At 42.0% G+C, this 23,461-nt stretch overlaps 1 protein-coding gene across 3 annotated transcripts in view; it reads left to right on the top strand.

Moving 5' to 3' along the window:
* The window catches only part of inavab (innate immunity activator b), a 68,287-nt gene that overhangs the window by 32,853 nt on the left and 11,973 nt on the right, over nt 1-23,461 (top strand). For all 3 annotated transcript variants that reach the window (XM_057845612.1, XM_057845610.1, XM_057845611.1), the window contains 5 exons: nt 697-830; nt 6,772-6,894; nt 6,994-7,225; nt 20,917-20,970; nt 21,048-21,309. In XM_057845612.1, coding sequence (XP_057701595.1) covers nt 697-830; nt 6,772-6,894; nt 6,994-7,225; nt 20,917-20,970; nt 21,048-21,309 — 805 coding nt within the window. The remainder of the gene's footprint in view (nt 1-696; nt 831-6,771; nt 6,895-6,993; nt 7,226-20,916; nt 20,971-21,047; nt 21,310-23,461) is intronic.

Genomic DNA, 23,461 nt, shown 5'->3' with positions numbered 1-23,461 from the left:
TATAAAATCAGTCGCACCCAAGCGCCAGCAGAGGGCGACAAAACTCTGAAAAACACAACAAGTACACGTTTCACTGTGCTGTTATTTTAATCTGTTTGAGCGGGGCATGTGCGTTAATTGCATCAAATATTTTAACGTGATTAATTTAAAAAATTAATTAACGCCCGTTAACGCGATCATTTTGACAGCCCTATTTTTATTTTTTTTTAAACCCAGATATCTTAAAGTAACTGCAACACCGTGATTTTGTGAAACCGTGATATTTTTGGCGTAAGGTTATCATACCGTTAGAATATCATACCGGCACATGCCTACCTTTTACGATTACTACATTACAGCAGCAAATCTAAGGAAAGGTTGTTATATCTGCCATTCGGTTGTATTGCGTTCAATTGACACAAACCCGAGCAACGCAGGGCCATACTGCTAGTAAAGTCATAATCATGCCATCTATCCATACTCTGACCCACTCATGCTTGCTCAGGGTGCAGGTATGCTTTAGGCTCAGGCTGTTTGCATTTACTTTCACATGGGAAAATTGAGTTTTACTATTATTCTAGTGTTTTACTTTGCTTTCTGTTTGACTTTAATATTATTATGTACTGACTAATTTAAATATAATATCCTGTCCTTTCGTTTTCTATACATTCTCATAAATTGCAACATTTTGTTCTTCTTTGTGGTTACACACCCTAGGCTCAGACAGCCCAACATCGCATACCAAGGATGTGAGTACACACACAAGAGCCATGAAGCTCAAGCATCAGGCGCTTCAAGACCGACTTGAACTGTGCCTCCTAGAGCTGAAGAAACTCTGCATTCGTGAAGCAGTGAGTAATTTGGAATTATGTATCAATTGTGTGGCCACCTGATCATGGGAGTCTTGCACTGTTGAAACCTTTTGAAGATTTACACTCTAAACATCATTGGGAAAGGTTCTATTGTGTCATTCTGGAATTGTGCCAAACCGGCCATCGACTTTTTTATGTGCGGTGTTTCAACGTTGAATGATTGATGAGACATTTATTGTGAGCCTTGAAAAATGAGACGAGAAGATCCTTTAGAGGTTGATTGGAAATTGTTCCTCGTCTTTTTTTTTCAGACAGATTTCTCTTTCACTTCACTTCAGACTGATTTCTCTTTCACTATTTCTGAACTCCCACTCATCCACATGACAAGAAAAAGCTGGCAGTGTACAGTATAAGATTTGTCACACTTAACACGAAAACCACTTAATCTTAATTCGGCAGTATTAAAGCGAAAACAGAGAAGTTAAATCTTTTGGAAAGTATGAATCATCCACTAAATATAATATTGATTCAAGAGAAGGGGTTACGGTGTTTGGCCTTTTGGCCTTTTTTGACAACAATATTACCAAAATGAAGGAGTTTGTTTTCTTCAATGTTCAGGGTTTCCCCCTAAGTTTTTTTGAAGCTGTGGTGGTGGGCTGCATTGGAGTCGGACAGCCTCACCATGTGCCACGGCGATTTTTTTTTTTCATGTTTTTTTCCCAAGAAGAACCATAACAGATAGAAGATATATTTCAAATATTTCATTAGCCAGGTTAATGTCGTAGCTCTCAACTACGGTACATGTAAGTAAAATGCGTAGCTGATTACAGCTACGTTACCCTCCGTAATAATACGACATTTTTCTCTTAGCAATAGTACGACGTACATCTCGTAGTGAGCCAGGGGTCGGCAACTCAAAATGTTGAAAGAGACATATTGACCACAAAAAAAAAAAAAAAAACTGATACAGCATGTCTTGAGCCGCAAAAGATTAAAAGCCTTGTATAAGCCTTATAATGAAAGCAACATCGGCTGTATGTATCGATATTAGCTATATTAGTCTACTATCAAAATGACTTAAGTTGGCTACAAATACTTTAGCCTTCATGATTAAATGTTTATTTTCCCCGCAGTAGATCCTATAGAGAATAACGCACCACGTGACTACTCTGTTGTACGATATTCAACTTCATTACAATATTAATGAATTGAAAGAATGTTTGTGTCGTTTTTGTCCTCCTACAGAAAAAATATTAAAACAAAAAATATGTTTCCCTCCCCTATCTTTTTCCATTTTCAAAAATCTTTGAAAAAGCTCTAGGGATCCACTAGGGCAGCGCTAAAGAGGAGCATACGGCTCCAAAGCTGCGGGTTGCAGACCCCCGTTGTAGTCCTTCTTTTTCTTTATACTTCGCCTTAATACGTACTACATTACCGCAACAATAATAGTCCTTCTGTTAACGGACCTATTTCAAGGAGTAGGGGGGAAATTCTAATAAGTGTAAAGCGTAAAGAGTTTTACTAATTTCGGTAAGAAGGTGAATAGTTTATTTGTTGTCCATGAACTTCATTTCCACACAAACACACATTAAGGTACAATTAACTTAGCAAGGAGAGGTATGAGAGTCATTTTTCGAGTGTCCCAGAGCTCGCGAAACTTGAAAAAAAGCGCATTTATCAAAGTTTCGTCAGCCATGATTGTGTGCTGAAACAGCCGGATAGCACAGATATAAGTACGCCTGCCCCTCGTTGTCGAAGTTAGCGCGGCGGCGCTCTGAAAATAGAGCAAGGCTGTATTTTGGGTCCCGCTTCTCGGCGCAAATTCATTTAAACTTGGCCTTCCGTCCAAGACTGCCGTCCACCGCTCACTTTTGCCGAAAAGTCTGATCCAAACTACTGTAAATCCCCGGATATAGGGAAGAAGGAGAGGAGTCGGTATTGGCTTACTTACTTTATTGTCATAACAATATTAAAGAAAAACAATAACAAAAAAAAACTGCGGCCTCCCGCGACATGTGACCGCTATCTCGCCTGTTCTCCCATTCTTCCTACTCACTTCCCCCTGCGTCACAGCTCCTCAGTCTGATTGTCTCTTAAGTCATTCACTCCCAGCCATTTTCACTGGTGCAAGGCCCTTCGCTCCCGGCCGTTTTACTGGATTTTGACTGCTTTTGCAAGGCCCACGGAAAATTCTGTTCTATTGCTATATAAACACGGAACCCACCAAAAGAAAGATTAGACTCTCTTCTTTCAGCAGAAAAAAATTAAGTTTATATCTTTTTCCATTCTTAAGAAATCAGCATTAGAAAATAGCTTAGTTTGAGCGTTTTTCCAATTTCTGATGAAAAAACGGAGAAATTAAGCTTTTTGTGAACGCATAAACATAACTTTGACTTTAACACAGCTATTTTTTTTGCTTTAGTTACATCCCAAACATCTGAATAATGTTTTCCTTTTACAAAAAAAACAGAAACAACAAGACAAATAGTGCTTTTGATAGCAAAGTAACAATTTATTTACACATGACTAACTGAAAGATGACGTGTTGGCCGCGACAGCGGGTTAAACTTTTCCGTCATCGCCGCCTGTTTCAAAAAGATGAATTTTTTTTTGTCTCTGCGGGCTCTGCTCACGAGCAGCACGGACCGTACGGCATCTAGTGGTCCCGGTTGTTCTGCTCGGTCGTCCAGCGCCTGGCATCCTGGGTGTTCTACCGGTTGTTCTGCTCGGTCGTCCGCCGCCTGTCATCCATTCGGTCGTCTTCCGCCCTCTCCCCGGCTTTGCCGTTTGGCCGTTGGTTGCTGTTGAATAGGGTTGCGGGTTGCGCTACTGCCCTCCAGTGGTCAGTTTTATTGCTTAAAAATGGGTTTTGAGCTTTGTGCATTCTATCTGAGATACTTGGAAACCTATAGATGCCGATTGTGAAAACAAACTAAAAAGAAAAAAGACGTATAAATTAGAGCTGAAACGAGTACTCGAGCAACTCGAGTAACTCGAGTTTAAAAACTGATCGGAGTAATTTTATTCACCTCGAGTAATCGTTTATTTTGACAGCTCTAAGCATCACGTTTTGCTAAAACTACTTTTAATGCGGGACAACGCGCTATCACGCGCGGAGAGGAAGAAGGAAAAAAAAAACTTACCGCAGCCGACAGCCGCCACAAACGATGCCGACGTTGCTAAATACTAGCCCGCACAATGCTACACTGGTAACAGATAGCGTCTGGTGCGTCTCATAGAGATCACATGTATGTTGAACTAGATGCGAAATGACAGACTCGGCCGCGTCTGGGCCGCGTTTTTAAACAGCCGCCATCTTCAAGCAGTACAGCGCTAAGCGCTAATAAAGAGCGCTAAGCGCTAATAAATAAGATTAACGTTACTGTCGCTACTAGCTCACGTAACGTTAGCCCTGCGGAGGGCTAGGTTTCAATTAATTATGACCACTGTCGATGCGTGGCTAACGTGTCTTACATACAGGCTTTAACATACCATAGCATTGTGGAGTGATGAGGGTGTAAAATAAAAACTTAATCATGCTGACTATCAATTTTAGCTCAGTAGTCATTGCTGGATAAAACACCAAGTAGCACTGGTCCCTAATGTGCTCCAATACAGCCTGTATCATACATTTATTTTGAACACTGCAAAAACTCAAAATCCTATCAGGACTTACAGTTTAGACTAACTTAAAACTTAACTAGAACTTAAAAATGGCTTGACACAAGGAGAGAAATTCAATTGAAACACATGGGGGAAAAAATCCTAACTTTTAAGTGATGTGTGTTATCAAGCGTAACGGCCTTTTTAGGTAAGATATATATATATATATATATATATATATATATATATATATATATATATATATATATATTTATATGATCTAAAAGTTTTTTGAGTGAAAGCAGTGAATTAGTCTTTTTATTTTTAATTCTAGTTACATCTGAGATGCAATTGTTGGCTGTTTTCAACAATATACATTGAAAATAAAGACATTGATTGACTGAAAATGGTTCAATATTAGATGAAATGTCTTGTTTTCTCATGTATATGTATAATTGCTCTTCACCTAAAAATATATTTGTTTTATCCGATTACTCGATTAATCGATAGAATTTTCAGTCGATTACTCGATTACTAAAATATTCGATAGCTGCAGCCCGAGTATAAATACGTATTTCGAACACTGAAGCAATTAAAAATAGAACGTATATATTTATACGTTTTTGGGAGCAAATGAGTTAAGGGGGTGCGTTTAGTTACGGACATTACAGTACACAATAAATAGTTTGCCACTGAACTCTTCACACTCGGCTGCCGCTAGTTTCAAACGGCCTTAAAAAAATAAAATATAAAAAGATCTCATTTGCAAGGCGTGGCAGCTTTTATTTTGGTGTGGCGGTGTGCCACAATCTCTTTAATGTAGGGGAAACCTTGATGTTTACTTAGTTACGGAAAGTTACATATTGTCACATGGGCCATTTAAGAAACCATAGTATGATTCCCAGATTTGTCTTTGATTTTTCAGTGAATAATAATGACTATGAGTGGGAACCTCTTGGTACCTCACAATACGATACGATTTGCGATACCAAGCTCGCTATAATGATGATCTGACGATATAGCGATACGACGATTTGCGATACATTGGTCAGGAAAAACAAGCTTCTGCTGTGAATTGAAATGAGTTTATCACTAGTAGACGTCCAATCCATTTGAACTGAGAGGGTGGCAGCGAATGAACATTCTTTCATTCGATGCCATCCCTCCCACTTCAAACGGATTGAACGTCTATGGCCGTCAGTGGCAGCCAATGCCAGGCAATAAGTAATTTTTGGCCATTTAAGGTCATTTACCTGTTGATTTTCAGTTACTTCCTGTTGATTTTGGGGTATTTTATGGGTCACTTGCTGGTTATCTTGCGTTACAGAACAGGAAGTCATCTGGGAATCACCCAAATGAATAGGCAGTGACTCAAACTCAACAGGAAATGACCTGTAAATGCTCTAAAATGAAAAGCAAGTGACCTGTAAATGCCCCGAAAATCGGACCGAAAGACTGTGAATGCTCTGGTTTTGAATGAACGAATGTTCCCAGTCTAAATGGATTGGGTGTCGAGCTCCGTCAATGGCAGCCTTTTTTTTTTTTTTTTTTTTTTTTTTTTTTTTAATTGACACATTTTTAAAACGGTATCTCCATTCTTGACAGGAGCATATCGATAACCTTTTGGGATACGAAGTATCACGATATATCACCATTTCGATATTTTGTCACACCCCTAATAATGACAAACTTACTTGGTTTGAGCTTAAAATCGTATTAAATTATTTCCGTTCTTCCAGTTTCATTTTTGCACTACAGTAAATAGCCTCTCTTATTCAAGGATGTGATTTCCAAATAGATATTGCTAATTTTGAAACCGGACACAATCAGATTTGCGAGTCTGTCAAAGAGCGGTTGCTTGAGGGTAAAATCCCAGTACTGATCATTCTTTCCTTCAAACACTCGGGCTGGAGCACTCATGTCAGGACTTGTTAAGGTGATCTAATAGGATGCACCACACCTTCTTACCTTTATTACTGTGACAAAATAACGAGTAAAGCTAATGTCCGTCTGCATCAGAATGACTCAAAGATTCAGTGATTTTACGAGGGATGAAATCATAAACATGTCATGCACTTGTTTTGTTTTTGACGTGGATTCCCGATTAAGATAGCTGAGAGCAGAAAAAATGGCTGTATCCAATGCTGAATTGTGCAACAGGCTTCCAGAATCTATATGTCTCAACTTGTAGGAGAACATATTGTTTGTGTTTTGGTTCCAAACCTTCACACCTGAATGATCTCCAAGCACTTGGAATTGTGTCGCTGTTTGTATTTTTGCATTTCGCGCTCACAAAAAAAAAAAAAAAACAGACTTTGCATCTGGGTCTTTTTCTTTGAAGAGACTTTTAAATTGTGATTTAATCTGTGTTGATAAGGAGCTGACAGGTGAGCTCTCAGGAGATTATCCACTACAGCCAGGAGAGAAGCCTCCACAGATCCGGAGACGCATTGGAGCGGCTTTCAAACTGGATGAGCAAAGCATCCCTCAGGGAGTTGAGGTAAAAGAACACATTGATTGAAAGTGTGACGATCTGTTTTTTTTTTGTTTTTGTTTTTTTTAAACAACATGCATAACCCGTTCTGTTCTGTATTTCTAGGACTCTGCCCTAAATCTTGTGGATGCTGAGTTGGCGCTTCAATTTAAGATCTACGAGGCGGCACGCAAACTTTGTGAGGAGAACCACCTGAGCAAGGCTGTTAGAAAGAGTCGCTTGGAGCAGTATAAGCGAGAGGAGAAGAAACTCAAAATCCTCCAAGAGACCGCTTTCCAGTTGCGGCTGGAACACGGCCGATCCTCACCACTTCCTGCTTTTAATATACCGCAACATGGTGAGTTAGTGCAGACCTCCTCCAAGGTAGAACAAATTTATTATTAGAGATTGCACAGTCATTAACTCTTTAACACCTAAGCCTATTTTGGCAGAATTTGCATGCATTTGATGTTGCCTTTATATTTCAAAGAAAAAAAATTCACAATGGCTAAGTTGGGTCCCTTTTTTCAGGTTACCTTGAACTTCATGTCCAAACTGTTGTTTTCTTCACTGACAAATTATAATCCACATTTTGGACCAGAAAAGACAAACAAATCTCAAAATCTTTTTTCAAAATTTGTAATGTTGATGTCCCATTGACAATCAAACATGCTCGACCAACCATTTTGAAGCTTGATAATATTTCTTCAACTTGTTAGGATAAACATTCAATAGAAAAAAATAAGACATGTTTGACAATTCAACACAAACAGCATGTATGGTCATAGGCGTTTTTTGTTCTTTACACATACTATGGTCAAAACAGGTTATATACAGTGCAAAATAGTGAGGGAAAAAAAAAAAATATATATATATATCATCTAACACAAAAAGGGTTTGGAGGATATCTCTTTGTGAAGTTAGGTATTGTACCCATCACCTTATCAAAAATATATACGTACATGCAATCAAACTTCTCGAACACACATCTAAATAAAAATTGAAAAGATTTTAGTGAAGAAAAAAATATATATAACATTGAAAAAAAGTATTTTCAAAAATATTGACAAGTTTCAGTTCAATTCAAATTTTTCAGGCATGCGACTGTTACGGTCCGCGAACGCGGAAAACAAGATTGGACCAAAGAGCAGACAAGAAACAGAGGGAATAGTAAAAGGGGTTTTTAATACAACTAAAAAACATGCGATCGCGGAAAAAGGGAGAATAACAAAAGGAGTCCGTGACAAGAGGTCGACGGGGATCAAATAACACTAAACTAAGCGGTGGGCAGCGAGCCAACAAGATAACAAAAATAATCACACTCAATACCTGCACAAGGTAGAGGAATCACCGAACGAAAAAACAGCTGACGCATAAACTAGCAAATCCAACGAGCCTCGAAAGTACTGGTGTCAAATGGCAAACAGCAAGCAAATATCTCGGCAACGTTGGCTTGGGTCGCCGGCGTTATATACAACTGTTGAGTTGCTGGAATTAGCCGCAGGTGCGATGATGGGAACGCCCACACCGCCGGCTCTGTAATGGAAAACAAAATCTAACCAGCAGCAGAATGTGACAGTACCCCCCCTTCAAGGAGAGCCCCTTGGCGACCCACCTGGCTTCCCGGGATCCAGGATCCAGGAGCGGGGGACCCATTGGCGTTCTTCAGGACCGTAGCCCTCCCAGTCGACCAGATACTGTACACCCCTGCCCCTCCTCCTCGAGTCCAAAATAGACCTCACGGTGTAGACCGGGTCACCGTCGATCAAGCGTGGAGGTGGTGGGGGTGCTACCGGAGGGCATAGCGGGCTGGAGGAAACTGGTTTCAGCAGGGAGACATGGAACACTGGATGGATGCTGAGGGAACGTGGGAGCGTGAGCCTCACGGCTACAGGGTTGACCACCTTTTCCACCTTGAAAGGCCCAATGAAACGAGGACCCAACTTCTTGGAGACCCAACTTCTTGGAGACCCCGGCAAGATGCAGGTCCCTTGTAGACAGCCAGACTTTCTGGCCCGGCCTGTACAGAGGAGCCGGTCTCCGGTGACGGTCAGCCAACATCTGGTTGCGTGCTGCTGTCCGTGAAAGCGCTGCACGGGCGTCCCGCCAGACTCTGTGTGCCCGCCGCAGGTGTTGTTGCACTGAGGGTATGCAGACGTCTGACTCCTGGGACGGGAATACAGGAGGCTGGTAGCCGTATGCAGTCTTAAAGGGTGACATACCTGTGGCTGCACTGACAAGTGTATTATGGGCATACTCCACCCATGGGATATGAGACGACCAGGATGCAGGGTGCTGGTGGCAGACACACCGGAGGGCTGCTGCAAGGTCTTGGTTGGCCCGCTCCGTCTGGCCGTTGGTCTGGGGGTGGTAGCCCAACGACATACTTGCTGTGGCCCCCATGGCCTTGCAGAACATCTTCCACACTCGAGATATGAATTGGGGGCCCCTGTCGGATACCAGATCAATGAGTATGCCGTGAATGCGGAAGACTTGACTCACGAGGATGTTTGCGGTTTCCAGCGATGATGGCAACTTTGGGAGCGGAATGAAATGTGCCATCTTTGAGAACCGGTCAACAACTGTCAGCACTACCGTATTTCCCTGGGACTTGGGAAGGCCGGAGACGAAATCCACAGCAATGTGGGACCATGGACGTGATGGAACTGGCAGCGGGCGCAGCAGACCAGCAGGAGCATTGTGCGACGACTTGTTGCGGGCGCATACAGAGCAAGCCCGCGCAAACTCTTGGATGTCATCATTCATTCCAGGCCACCAGAACTTCTGGGATACTAAAAACTGTGTCCGGGAGGTCCCCGGATGGCAGGCCACCTTCGAGGCGTGCCCCCATTGCAGCACGTCCGATCTGTGTTCTTGGGGAACAAATAGCTTGTCCTTGGGGCACCCCGTCGGAACGTTCACACCTTGCAGTGAGTTGGCGACCTTACCCTCCACTTCCCACTGAAGGGCCCCCACCACACGGGCCTCTGGCACAATGGGCTCTGGAACGGACTCGCAGAGGGCTGGGCTGAAGACCCTGGATAAGGCATCTGGCTTAGTGTTGCGAGAACCAGGGTGGTACGTGATAGTGTAATTAAAACGTGTAAGAAAAAGAGCCCAACGCGCTTGACGGGGATTCAGTCTTTTGGCTGCCCTAATGTATGCCAGGTTCTTGTGGTCGGTGAAGATCTCGAAAGGCTCTGGTGTACCTTCCAACCAATGTCTCCACTCTTGCAGCGCCAGAACGATGTCCAGCAGCTCACGGTTTCCAACGTCGTAATTTCGTTCAGCAGGACTGAGGTGACGTGAGAAGAAGGCGCAGGGGTGAACCCTCTGATCGACTGGGGAACGTTGAGACAGGACTGCCCCCACTGCTGAATCCGAGGCATCCACTTCTACAATAAATGGCACATCGGTATTAGGGTGAGCAAGGACAGGGGCACACGTAAATGACCGTTTAAGAGCTACAAACGCAGCCTCAGCCTCTGGGGTCCATTTAAATGGTACTTTTGTAGATGTAAGCCTTGTCAAAGGTTCAGCCTTCTGGCTGTAGTTGCGAATGAAGCGCCTATAGAAGTTAGCAAACCCGAGGAACCTTTGCAATGGCTTCCTTGATGTAGGAGAAGGCCACTCGACCACAGCCTGTATCTTGGCTGGATCTGCTCTCAGCTGGCCCTTCTCCACAACAAACCCCAGAAACTGGACCGAACTGGTATGGAACCTGCATTTCTCTGCCTTGACATACAACCGGTTCTCGAGCAGCCTTTGCAAAACCAGCCGGACATGCTGTCTATGTTCCTCGAGGCTTCTAGAAAATATAAGGATGTCATCCAAATAAATAAAACTAAACCGGCCTATCATGTCCCGAAGCACATCGTTAACAAGGTTCTGGAAAACTGCTGGTGCATTAGTAAGTCCGAACGGCATGACTAAGTATTCAAAGTGACCTATGGGAGTGTTAAATGCGGTCTTCCATTCATCGCCCTCCCTCATTCTCACCAAGTGGTAGGCGTTGCGCAAGTCAAGCGTAGTAAAAATACACGCGGACTGCAACGGTGCAAAAGCGGAGTCCATCAAAGGCAGGGGGTACTTATTTTTAACTGTGATGTCGTTAAGGCCTCTATAATCGGCGCATGGCCGGAGGGACTTATCTTTTTTGTCAATAAAAAAGAACCCGGCCCCAACAGGGGACTTTGACGGTCGAATTAGCCCGGCCGCGAGGGAAGACGATATATATTCATTCAAGGCCCCCTGCTCGGGTTTCGATACCGGATAGAGTTTAGAGGAGGGCAACGGCGAATTAGGAACCAAATCAATGGAGCAGTCGTACGGTCGATGTGGTGGCAGTGATGTTGCTAGGTCTTTACTGAAGACCAACTTTAGGTCATGATATTCAGGGGGTACCAAAGACAAATCGATATGTTTCGGCTCACGTGGTACTGTGGGCCCGGAGGGGGACGGGGCAGCGCGCAAACAATAAGAATGACAATAAATACTCCAATTTGTTATCCTGGGGGCCCCCCAGTCTATGTCGGGGTTGTGTCGCTTTAGCCACGTCAAACCTAGTACCACGGGTGCCAACTTTGTCGGCATGACAAAAAACGGTCTCTGCTCACAGTGATTACCAGACACAACTAACTGGAGGCTTTCAGTTACATGAGAAATTGTAAAAATCAGGTCACCGTTAAGGTCCTGTACTTCCCGGGGCTCCTTCAATTCAATCAAGGCCCCACCGAGTACTTCTGCGATTGAGTGGTCCACGAAGCAGTCATCAGCCCCCGAATCGACCAAAACTGTTACCTTATAGCTGTTACCGTTCCCAGTAATAATCCCAGGTAATTGCAGCCTGGTGCTTTCGAGCCGCTTTGTAGACTTTGCGACCATAGGTGGGGACCCTCCGTGTCGTGGTGGAGTGCCTCTGGGAGAGTCACTCGCTGTGGTGGCGCTGTCTGACGTCGGGACCAGGAGAGGATGGTTTCTGCCGGCAGCACGAGGATTCACCGGACAGGAAGCGACCCGATGGCCAGGGTCACCGCAGTACAGACAGAGCTGCTCAGCCATGCGCCGGTGGCGTTCCCTTGTGTCGAGTCTCTTCCCTCCGAGCTGCATCGTCCCCTCGTCAGTAGTTGACCGCCACTCCCCGCCAGGCGAGGGAAGAGAGCCTGCTGCAAAAGCTGATGAAGCTCTCCCGACGAACGCACTCGTCGACCGACCAAGCCGCTCCGCCCCTCTCTCTCGTTCCCGCTCAAGAAGTCGATTGTCCAAACGAATCGATAAAAAAATTAATTCTTCCAAGTCTTTTGCTTCGTCGCGGGCAGCTAGTTCGTCCTTCACTAATGGGTGCAGCCCCCTCCGAAAAATGCTACGTAAAGCAGCGTCACCAAAACCACTCTCTGCTGCGAGGATGCGGAAGGAGACCGAATAGTCAGCGACAGACAGTTTGCCCTGAGTCAAGTCTAGCAGGTGACTACCCGCCTCTTTGCCCCGAATGGGGTGGTCGAAAACCCTCTTCATCTCCTCAACGAATTCAAAAAAAGAGTTACGTATCTCGGGGTGCTGTTTGCTGATCGCCATGGACCAAGATGCTGCCTTACCGGAGAGAAGGCTCATGACAAACGCGACCCGGGATCTATCGGTAGAATACGTGAGGGGTTGTTGGTCAAAAACTAAGGAACATTGATGCAAAAACTGCCCACACGAGCCGGTTTCCCCACCGTAGCGGGGCGGGTGTGGGATATTGGGCTCACACAATGGAGAGGAAGCCGGGGCAGCTTGTGCGGCAAGGTGGACGTGCGTTGGAGCCGCGGCTGTGGCAGAAACGAGACGACGAGCGCAAACCTGGTCCACCCGTGCATCAAGAGAGCGCATGTTGACAGTAAGTTTGTTAATTGTCGATCTAATTTCATGGAGCACACGATCGAGCGGATTTGCGTGCTCCCTCGGGTCGGAAAACGCCTGGGCTAATGGCTCATTGTCTGCATGGTCCATCTGGGCCGAGATATTCTGTTACGGTCCGCGAACGCGGAAAACAAGATTGGACCAAAGAGCAGACAAGAAACAGAGGGAATCGTAAAAGGGGTTTTTAATACAACTAAAAAACACGCGATCGCGGAAAAAGGGAGAATAACAAAAGGAGTCCGTGACAAGAGGTCGATGGGGATCAAATAACACTAAACTAAGCGGTGGGCAGCGAGCCAACAAGATAACAAAAATAATCACACTCAATACCTGCACAAGGTATCTAACCAGCAGCAGAATGTGACAGCGACCCAATAAAGTTTTTTTTTTTTTTTTTGCGCACTCAATAAAGCTTCTTCTTGAACAGGTCACGGAGCTGCATCACACACAACGTCACACAGCCTACTCTTTCGCCGTATGCGCGCTGCTGTCACTTATACTCGCCGAGACGCCGACTCATCCGAAGAAAACAAAGACAAATACGCCTCATCCTATTCCTTGAATTAATGAAATAATGCATTAGCTTGCGCTAAATTTAGTTTTAGATTCATTCTGCACGTTTCAAAGTCGCTCGCTCAATCCAACCGGCCGTTGCTTGCTTCGCATGCCTCCCTTTCCTTAGTTGGCGCCTCGCTCGGAAATGTATTAAAAATGTTCACATTCTGTTCGTCCTTCTTGACATCACAACAGCTCTTGGGATAAGTTTTCTTTTGTGCTGCTTTCGGTTTTGAAAAAGGACAGAAAATGATGAAAATATGGAGATAGATACATGGTCCATGCAGCGTTTTAATGCATATTTATGAGCGCAATAAAACTTTAAAACTCAAATGACGTTATCTCCCGATTTACTTGGTCGATTGACTTTAAATAAAAACTGATGTGGACATCAACTTTCGCACTTTCAAATGAGACCAACCAGCGGCACGTGGGTGACGCAATTACAGTGTGACGAAGCTTCAAAGACGATATGCGTAAACGCCTCGCTGCCGACACCTTCGGTGTTAAAGGGTTAAACATCTGGAAAAGTTGTGGAAATTAAACGTCTAAACTAGGGCTGTCAAACGATTAAAATTTTTAATTGAGTTAATCACAGCTTAAAAATCAATTAATCGTAATTAATCACAATTCAAACCATCTCTAAAATATGCTATATTTTTCTGTAAAGTATTGTTGGAATGGATAGATAACACACAAGACGGACATAAACATTTAACATACTGTACATAAGTACTGTATTTGTTTATCATAACAATAAATCCACAAGATGGCATTAACATTCTTTCTGTTAAAGGGATCCACGGATAGAAAGACCTGTAGTTCTTAAAAGATAAATTTGAGTACAAGTTATAGTAATTTTATATTAAAACCCCTCTTAAAATTTTTAATAAAAAAATAAACTAATAGCTCGCCATTGTTGACATAGCCGAGCGGTGACGTCACATCGCGCTCCCTGCCTTTCTTCCACAGTGTCTTTAACAAGGTGTCAATGGCGAGTTTTAAATTGATTCGAGATCTAGCCAAGGCAAAGTCTGAGTAAGTTTTATGTGTATTTTGCATAGCTATTTTGATTGGGAATGCCAGTTCTCTTTGAACTGAGCGCTTTTCTTTTTGTGAACATTATTTTTTTGAGCGATAGGAATATTATTTTAGTTGTGCTTTCACTAAATGATACTGTAGCGACTTAACTGTTCCGCCCAAATGCATGATGGGAAGTTGGGCAACCATGACTGTCAGTGGTGGCTGCAAATGGTATACAGTATGTTCGGCGTTGTGTTCAATTAGGCGTGTAAAGAAAAAGAATGTCTCCTGTTCCACCCAAATGCATGATGGGAAGTTGGGCAACCATGAGTGTCAGTGGTGGCTGCAAATGGTATGCAGTATGTTCTGCGATGTGTTCAATCAGACGTGTTAAGAAAAAGATTGTCGCTTGCTCCGCCCATTTGCATGATGGGAAGTTGGGCAAGCATGACTGTTAGTAGTGGCTGTCACAGCTTAAGCCAATAAAAGGCGCGGTCCTGTGTCCACTCGCATTTCTCTGCCTTTTCGCTCTCAATGTGCTAAAACGGCGTCATTGTAAACTGTTTGAGGCAATGCATGAACAGGTCATTACGTGCATGAGTTAATTACGTCAAATATTTTAACGTGATTAATTTAAAAAATTAATTACTGCGCGTTAACGCGATAAATTTGACAGCCCTAATCTAAACATATATAAAACTAGAAGATGCTATTTTTAGAGAAATTGCTTGGAGATGCTTTCCGCTCTCTCCCATGGGTCACTTCCTGTAGACTTTCAGTCTCCTCATAGTTAATCGTGAACCTTTTTCGGGTCACTTCCTTGTTAACTCATTAGGTGCCTTGACGGCAGTGGTCGTCGTTTATTCTCTCCTCTCAGTCAAAATAGATCGGATGTCTATCACCATCAGTGGCACTGAAAGATGAGCATTCACAGCCAGTCCTTCCAGTTTAAATGAATTTGATGTCTATCGTTGTCATTGGCAGGCACTGGGTTAGTTTTGGGTCATTTCCTTATTCATTTTCGGGTACTTACAGGTCACATCGAATCACATCGATTAATTCAGTAGTCGATTAATCGATGAAGTATTTAGTTCGAATAATCGAGTAATCAGATAAAGAACATAAAAAAATTGAAATACCTAAACTGAGCCTCAAACAGTATTTAAAAAAAAAAAAAAAAAAAAAAAAAAGGGATCTATGTACAACAAAAGAACAATTGGCTAACTTGCATAGCAAAAGTTCGCTTGCTTAAATGCTATAAAATGTTTTTTTTTTTTTTTTTTTTTTTTTTTTTTTAAACAATGCTCTTAACAAATGGTTCAGACATATATTACCACAAAAATTGGCTAAATATACCTTCAAACAAAATTACGAATGCATTAACCTAGCTTGGTCTTAACAGGGAGCAGCTGCATTTGGCCATGTAAAATGAGGCAGACTAGTGGGCAGTGTATCCACCCAAATCATAAAACTAAATGCAATCACTTTGAAAAACAAACCATTACAACGCCACTTAAACAAATACTCGAAGCAGCAAAATTTAATTCGAAACTTATTTTCCAATCGAACACTCGAGTTAATCGATTAATCGTTGCAGCGCTACAGTCAAGGGTCATTCCCTTTACACTTTTGATAATTTCCTGTTGATTTGAGGGCATTACTGTAGATATTGGAGCTTTTTCAAGTCTGCTCCAATTGATATCGAGTTTTTCCATTTGGAAATAAAATAAAATAAATAAATAAATTTTGTCAAATTTGATGGAACCGTACATTTTTTGCAAAAACTATACACCTATACTATACGCCTCTTGACGATGTTTCTTTTTTTTACTTGTAAATTATGAGAACTGGAGGAAAAAAATGTAGGATGAGGTACATTTTGAAATTTGAAAATGTTAATGTTTTCGCCACTGGGAATGGCTGTGCCTTTTTTTTTTTTTTTTTTTTTTTTTTTTGGTCACAAAACCCACGTTTTTACCGCAACTATAAACACTAGTGGCGAAATGTGTCGCATTAATTTTCAGAACGTTTAAAAGTTCGAACAGCGAGAATTGGTCAATATGCATGTGTTGTGTGGCGTGACCAAAAACTGGACAGGAAAAAAAAATACTAATATTATATGTGCATCCCAATAAAAATAAATGCATACCCCTTACCCTATCACTATAAAGTTTTGGAGGTCATAAACATTTTTCATACGCTGGTCAACGAAAAACAACGTAGTCAACGAAAACTCTGACAGATTTTCAAGTTTTAGTCCACAGTTCTCAAAATGTTTTCGTCGATAAACTTCAAGAGTTTTAGTCTGTGAATGAATAAATAACTAGGAAGTTTCCAAAAATTTCGAATGAACATGACAGACGAGCACATGCTGTAATTGTAGAGTCTACAAAGATATCACCATTTTCATGATGATAACCACACAAACAGCACATTATTTGCAATTAATTAAACTCACCTGAATGCCACGAAATGTATTTAAAATGTTTTCCAAGAGTTTAAGAAGACACCGAGTCACCATGCTATATGCTAATGCTAACGCAACCGTTATGTTAACACGAACGCTATGCTAACGCTTTAAGTTAGTTTAGTGTATGATGACCATTAAGCAGCACAGACTTTTAAAGGCTAACGCAACGTGGCAGATCATATCATAAACCCTAACCCAAGATAAGAAAGCAAAACTTATCAAGTAGCACCTCACACGTTTCTCAAAAGGAGCCTGGAACGGGCACAGGCTTACTCACCGTCCGGTGAGTAAGCGTCTGTGTGGGGCGAGGCACAGCACGTCACATGAGTGACACGGCCAAAATTGCTAAATGTGTGCTAACTACACATACAAGAAAAAAAATCATACATTGAGAATTTACGAAAACTGGCAAATTTTCATCTTGTTCTCGTGTCGTTGGACAACAATTGGGATTCATCTTGTCTCCCAAGACACGTTTTCAGTGCGTCATCTTCATTAAAAAATTGTTCGTTGAGGAAATATTTTCGTTATCGTCATTGTTGATGAAAACAACACTGTTTAGCCCTTAACAGCACTAGTCAGAATCAGGTGAATGAAACAATAAAATATGTCCTATGTCAACATTCAGCGAGAGCTAACAAGTTAAACTGGAGCAAAAATGTTCTGTAACTCAAAGGCAAATAACCAGCTGGCATTAGCATGTATTTTATAAAATTCAAGCGTGTGTGCTAGAGAAACTTTTAAGCAAATTGCTTGAAAATACAGATAACAATTTTCCTCAACAAGAACTACGTATTTGAGTTCTTCTCAGGTTCTTCTGTTTTTTTGTTTTGTGTCTTTGTTTGATTTTAATAGGTATATGGGTTTACACCAGTTTGGGAGTTTAGTAACATTCACATGGGTAAATGTAATTTCATGAGGTTTTCTAGAAAAAAGTGCTGCCCTCTCAAAGAGAATTCATAACATTTAAATGAGGCCGAAGGGATAGATATTGATACTGGGTTATACAGTGGGGCAAATAAGTATTTAGTCAACCATCAATTGTGCAAGTTCTCCTACTTGAAACGATTAGAGAGGCCTGTAATTGTCAACATGGGTAAACAACCCTCAACCATGAGACAGAAAAAAAAAAAAAAACAGAAAATCACATTGTTTGATTTTTAAAGAATTTATTTGCAAATCATGATGGAAAATAAGTATTTGGTCAATACCAAAAGTTCATCTCAATACTTTGTTTCTTACCCTTTGTTGGCAATAACGGAGGCCAAACGTTTTTTGTAACTCTTCACTCTTCACTTGGTGTAAAGAAATCAACTGTGGGAGCAATTATTAGAAAATGGAAGACGTACAAAACCACTGATAATCTCCCTCGATCTGGGGCTCCATGCAAAATCTCACCCCAAATGATAACAAGAACGGTGAGCAAAATTCCCAGAACCACACAGGGGGACCTAGTGAATGACCTACAGAGAGCTGGGACCACAGTAACAAAGGTTACTATCAGTAACACAATGCGCCTTCAGGGCCTCAAATCCTGCACTGCCAGACGTGTCCCCCTGCAGAAGCCAGTACACGTCCAGGCCCGTCTACGGTTCGCTAGAGAGCATTTGGATGATCCAGAAGAGGACTGGGAGAATGTGTTATGGTCAGATGAAACCAAAATAGAACTTTTCGGCAGAAACACAGGTTCTCTTGTTTGGAGGAGAAGGAATACTCAATTGCATCCGAGGAACACCATACCCACTGTGAAGCATGGGGTGGAGACATCATGCTTTGGGGCTGTTTTTCCTGCAAAGGGACCAGGACGACTGATCTGTGTAAAGGAAAGAATGAATGGGGCCATGTATCGAGAGATTTTGAGTGAAAATCTCCTTCCATCATCAAGGGCATTGGAGACGTGGCTGGGTCTTTCAGCATGACAATGATCCCAAACACACAGCCAGGGCAACAAAGGAGTGCCATCGTTAGAAGCATTTCAAGGTCCTGGAGTGGCCTAGCCAGTCTCCAGATCACAACCCCATAGAAAATCTGTGGAGGGAGTTGAAAGTCCGTGTTGCCCAACGACAGCCCCAAAACATCACTGCTCTAGAGGAGATCTGCATGAACGAATGAGCCAAAATACCAGCAAGAGTGTGTGAAAAGCTTGTGAAGAGTTACAGAAAACGTTTGGCCTCTGTTCTTGCCAACAAAGGATAGATAACAAAGTATTGAGATGAACTTTTGGTAATGACCAAATACTTATTTTCCACTATGATTTGCAAATAAATTCTTTAAAAATCAAACTGTGATTTTCTGGGTTTTTTTCCACATTCTGTCTCTCGTGGTTGAGGTTTACCCATGTTGACAATTACAGGCCTCTGTAATATTTTCAAGTGGGAGAACTTGCACAATTAGTGGTTGACTAAATACTTATTTGCCCCACTGTAAATACTAATGTGAGAAATGCTTAATACACAAAAAGTACTTCAATGGAATTAAAATTCGTACAAATTGAGACTGTATATTCCAATAATAATTAAGACAAATTAACTATCTACATATTGTTACAAATATGTTAAAATTCTTGACAATTTGATCAGAATATTAAGAAGTTTTTGCTTCTAATTGCCAAACGTGAGTCAGTTGAGCAAGCCATAACAAGCATCACCGCATTTGTTTGACGTATTGCCTGTGTCTTTCTGTTCATGCAATACACATAGCAAACATACATCCTGCTGCCTGCAATTCTGGTGGGTTAAAAGTATAATTATTGATAGGAGTGGGAACCTCTTGGTACCTCGCAATACGGTATACGATTTGCGATACAAAACTCACGATAACGATGATCTGACGATATGTCGATACAACGATTATCGATACTGTTGGGTCTAAACTTACTACTGTACTAAGAAAATAATAAAAGACCTGAGGGAGGACGGAGAGAGGAACAGAACGGAGACAGGGATAAGGTTTTACGCTGTCAGGAGAAAAAGGTTGATGCGAGCGCTTGGCTCGCAACAAGCTTCTCTGACTTTCAACCTGAGGAGCACAGCTTTTATTGACAAGTGAGAAAGTTTCAACATACATGTGTGAGTTTCACATCTTGAGAAATAGCTGTTATCTTGAGAAAAGAATGCGGGCAGTTATTTGTCTTGTCGCATTGTGTTGAAACTTTATGGTCAGCAATAGAAACCTAAAGCAGGAAATCTACCCCTCTGGGTCAAGCTGGGCATATGTCCTTCAGTTGAATGTGACCTTCCACGACACATTCTGTCTTTTGTAAGGCCTTTAGACTGTTAAATAAGACTGTAGCTATAACTATTAGTTTTAAACACACATTATTAACCTGAGCATGCAAAAGTATTAGAGCACATCTTACAGATACATTGGTCAGGAAATCATTTTAGGATATTCTACAAACAACTAATAAACAGAAAATCAAGCTTCTGCTGTGAATTGGAATGAGTTTATCACTAGTAGACGTCCAGTCCATTTAAACTGGGAGGGTGGCAGCGAATGAACATTCGCTGCCATCCCTCCCACTTCAAACGGATTGAACGTCTATGGCCGTCAGTGGCAGCCAATGCCAGGCAGCGAGGTACTTTTGGGCCATTTAAGGTCATTTACCTGTTGACTTTCAGTTACTTCCTGTTGATTCTGGGGTAGTTTATGGGTCACTTCCTGTTTATTTCGAGTTACAGAACCGGAAGTAACCTGGGAATCACCCAAATGAATAGGCAGCAACTCAAACTCAACAGGAAATGACCTGTAAATGCCCTAAAATGAACAGCAAGTGACAGAATGACTGAATGCTCTGGTTTTCAATGAACGAACGTTCCCAGTCTAAATGGATTGGGTTTCGAGCACCGTCAATGGCAGCCTTATAGTTAACTGAGACACTATTATGGTGGAATATTTTGGTAGCCAGTTGTGGGTTCCTTTTTTTTCCCTTTTTTTTTTAAAAACATTGACACCTTTTTAAAACGATATCTCAATTCTTGGCAGGAGCATATCGATAACCTTTTGGGATACAAAGTATCACGATATATCACCATTTCGATATTTTGTCACACCCCTAATTATCTGAAGCGACTCAAAATGAATTGTTTTCCCCCCGCCCGCAGATCTTGCTGCGTCTGATGACAGCTCTTTGTCTGATTCACTTGTCCAAGATGAAGGTAAAGACTAAAGGTCCCAAGGAAAAATCTGTCGAGATGCGTACGGTCACTGATGTTTTAATCATTTTTGCAATTAGAAATGACAAGAGAGTCTTCACAGCCACCCGCTGCGTCTTCGAATTCCTACATAGACGGTTCCTACCGGTCACCGTCTAAGGGTCCTCCAAACCTGCCTTTGACGCCGAGCTCATCTCCCCATCCCAGCCTTGACTCTTCTGTGAGTTTCAACTCAAGCCCCGCAAATGACTTGCCTCCTATCCAGCACTCCCCGTGGTCGGAGACAAGCCTGGACCAGCCATACCAGAAGAGCAAAAAGTCACGTTCTTCCTGCAAAGCCAGGTAATGATGACCAACCATGCATCATTACACTTTTCTCAAGTTTCTTTTTTTGACAAGGTAATACACAAAGTATGCTGCGATGTCGTAACACTTCAAAGTGGCTTAGAGTATTTATCAATGTCATTGATGTGATAGTGAGGACTGGAGCACTAGATAAAACAACAAATACCTGCAAATTTTGTGTTACTAACCTTTCACCAGCACTGTAAATAAGTAAAGCTGTAAAAATGAAACTATAAACACAGTTTACAGTGGTATGAAAAAGTATCTGAACCTTTTGGAGTTTCTTACATTTCTGCATAAAATCACCATCAAATGTGATCTGATCTTTGTCAAAATCACACAAATGAAAAAACAGTCTGCTTTACTAAAACCACCCAAACATTTGTAGGTTTCCATATTTTAACGAGGATAGTATGCAAACAATGACAGAAAGGGAAAAAATAAGTTAGTGAACCATCACATTACTTTGGCAGCAATAACTTCAACCAGACGCTTCCTGTAGCTGCAAGTCAGTCTGGCACATCGATCAAGACTAATCTTGGCCCATTCTTCTTTACAAAACTGCTGTAGTTCAGTCAGATTCTTGGGATGTCTGGCATGAATCGCTGTCTTTAGGTCATGCCATAGCATTTCAATGGGGTTCAAGTCTGGACTTTGACTTGGCCACTCCAGAACATGTATTTTGTTCTTCTGAAACCATTCTGTAGTTGATTTACTTCTATGTTTTGGATCATTGTCTTGTTGCAGCATCCATCCTCTTTTTAGCTTCAACTGTCTGACAGACGGCATCAGGTTTTCCGGCAAAATATCCTGATAAACCTTTGAATTCATTCTTCCATTAATGATTGCAAGTTGCTCAGGCCCTGAGGAAGCAAAATAGCCCCAAATCATGATGCGCCCTCCACCATGATCCACGGCGGGGATGAGGTGTTGATGTTGGTGAGCTGTTCCATTTTTCCTCAACACATGACGTTGTGTGTTACGCCCAAACATTTCAACTTTGGTTTCATCAGTTCACAATAAGTTTCTGCCAAAACCGCTGTTTCCCAAGTGCCTTTTTGCGAACATTAAACAAGCAACAATGTTATTTTTAGACAGCAGTGGCATCCTCTGTGGAGTCCTCCCATGAACACCATTCTTGGCCATAGTTTTACATATAGTTGATGTGTGCACAGAGATATTGGACTGTGCCAGTGATTTCTGTAAGTCTTTAGCAGAGACTCTAGAGTTCTTTTTTACCTCTCTGAGTATTCTGCGCTGAACTCTTGGAGTCATCTTTGGTTGACGGCCACTCTTTGGGAGAGAAGCAACAGTGCCAAACTCTTTCCATTTGTAGACAACTTCTCTGACTGTCGATTGATGAACATCGAGCATTTTAGAGATGGTTTTGTATCCTTTCCCAGATTTATACAAATCAACAATCCTTATTCGAAGGTTTTCAGACAGCTCTTTTGACCGAGCCATGATGCATATCAGACAATGTTTCTCATCAAGACAATTTTTATCAAGTGTGTGTTTTATAGTGGGCTGGGCAGCTTTAAACCACTCATCAGTTATTGGTCACACACCTGACTTAAATTGTTTGGTAAAAATTGGTTTCAATTGCTCTTTAAAGGGTATGAAAACGCAAAGGGGGTGTGAGACATCAATAGAACCGTTATGTGCCAAGATAACAAATATTGATAAAGTTAACAAAAAAATCAATCACATTAATGAGCAATTATCGAAAATAGATCGAAAATGACGAACATTTCCGAAAGTGTTCCGGAAATAGCCGAATGGGGCGGAGACGTCATAACAAGGAAACAAAAGGTCGAGGCAGGTGCCATCGTTGTTTATCGACGAGAGAGTTGCGTTCCTGTTCTATCAAAAAATCGCTGAAATGGTTCAAACCTGTCATGCTATGTGGTTTACAAATAGCCATTTGTCGCAATGTAGTACCCATGAGTTCCCGAACGCGAGAAAAAGAGCTGGACTACGCAGACAATGAGTAAAGTTCGTCAGTGCTAAGAGGGCTAATTTTGCAATTTTACAGGGAAACGGGAACCTGACGAGCCAGAAGATGTGCCTACAACCTCAAAGAAAACAAAATTTATGCTACTTCCCAATCACTAAAGACACACGAACTGCGAAGGAGTGAATTCGTGAC

This window comes from Corythoichthys intestinalis, chromosome 9 (assembly GCF_030265065.1).
Source record: "Corythoichthys intestinalis isolate RoL2023-P3 chromosome 9, ASM3026506v1, whole genome shotgun sequence".
In the NCBI taxonomy this organism is placed as follows: Eukaryota; Metazoa; Chordata; class Actinopteri; order Syngnathiformes; family Syngnathidae; genus Corythoichthys; species Corythoichthys intestinalis.
This window is presented reverse-complemented; position numbering and strand designations above follow the sequence as displayed.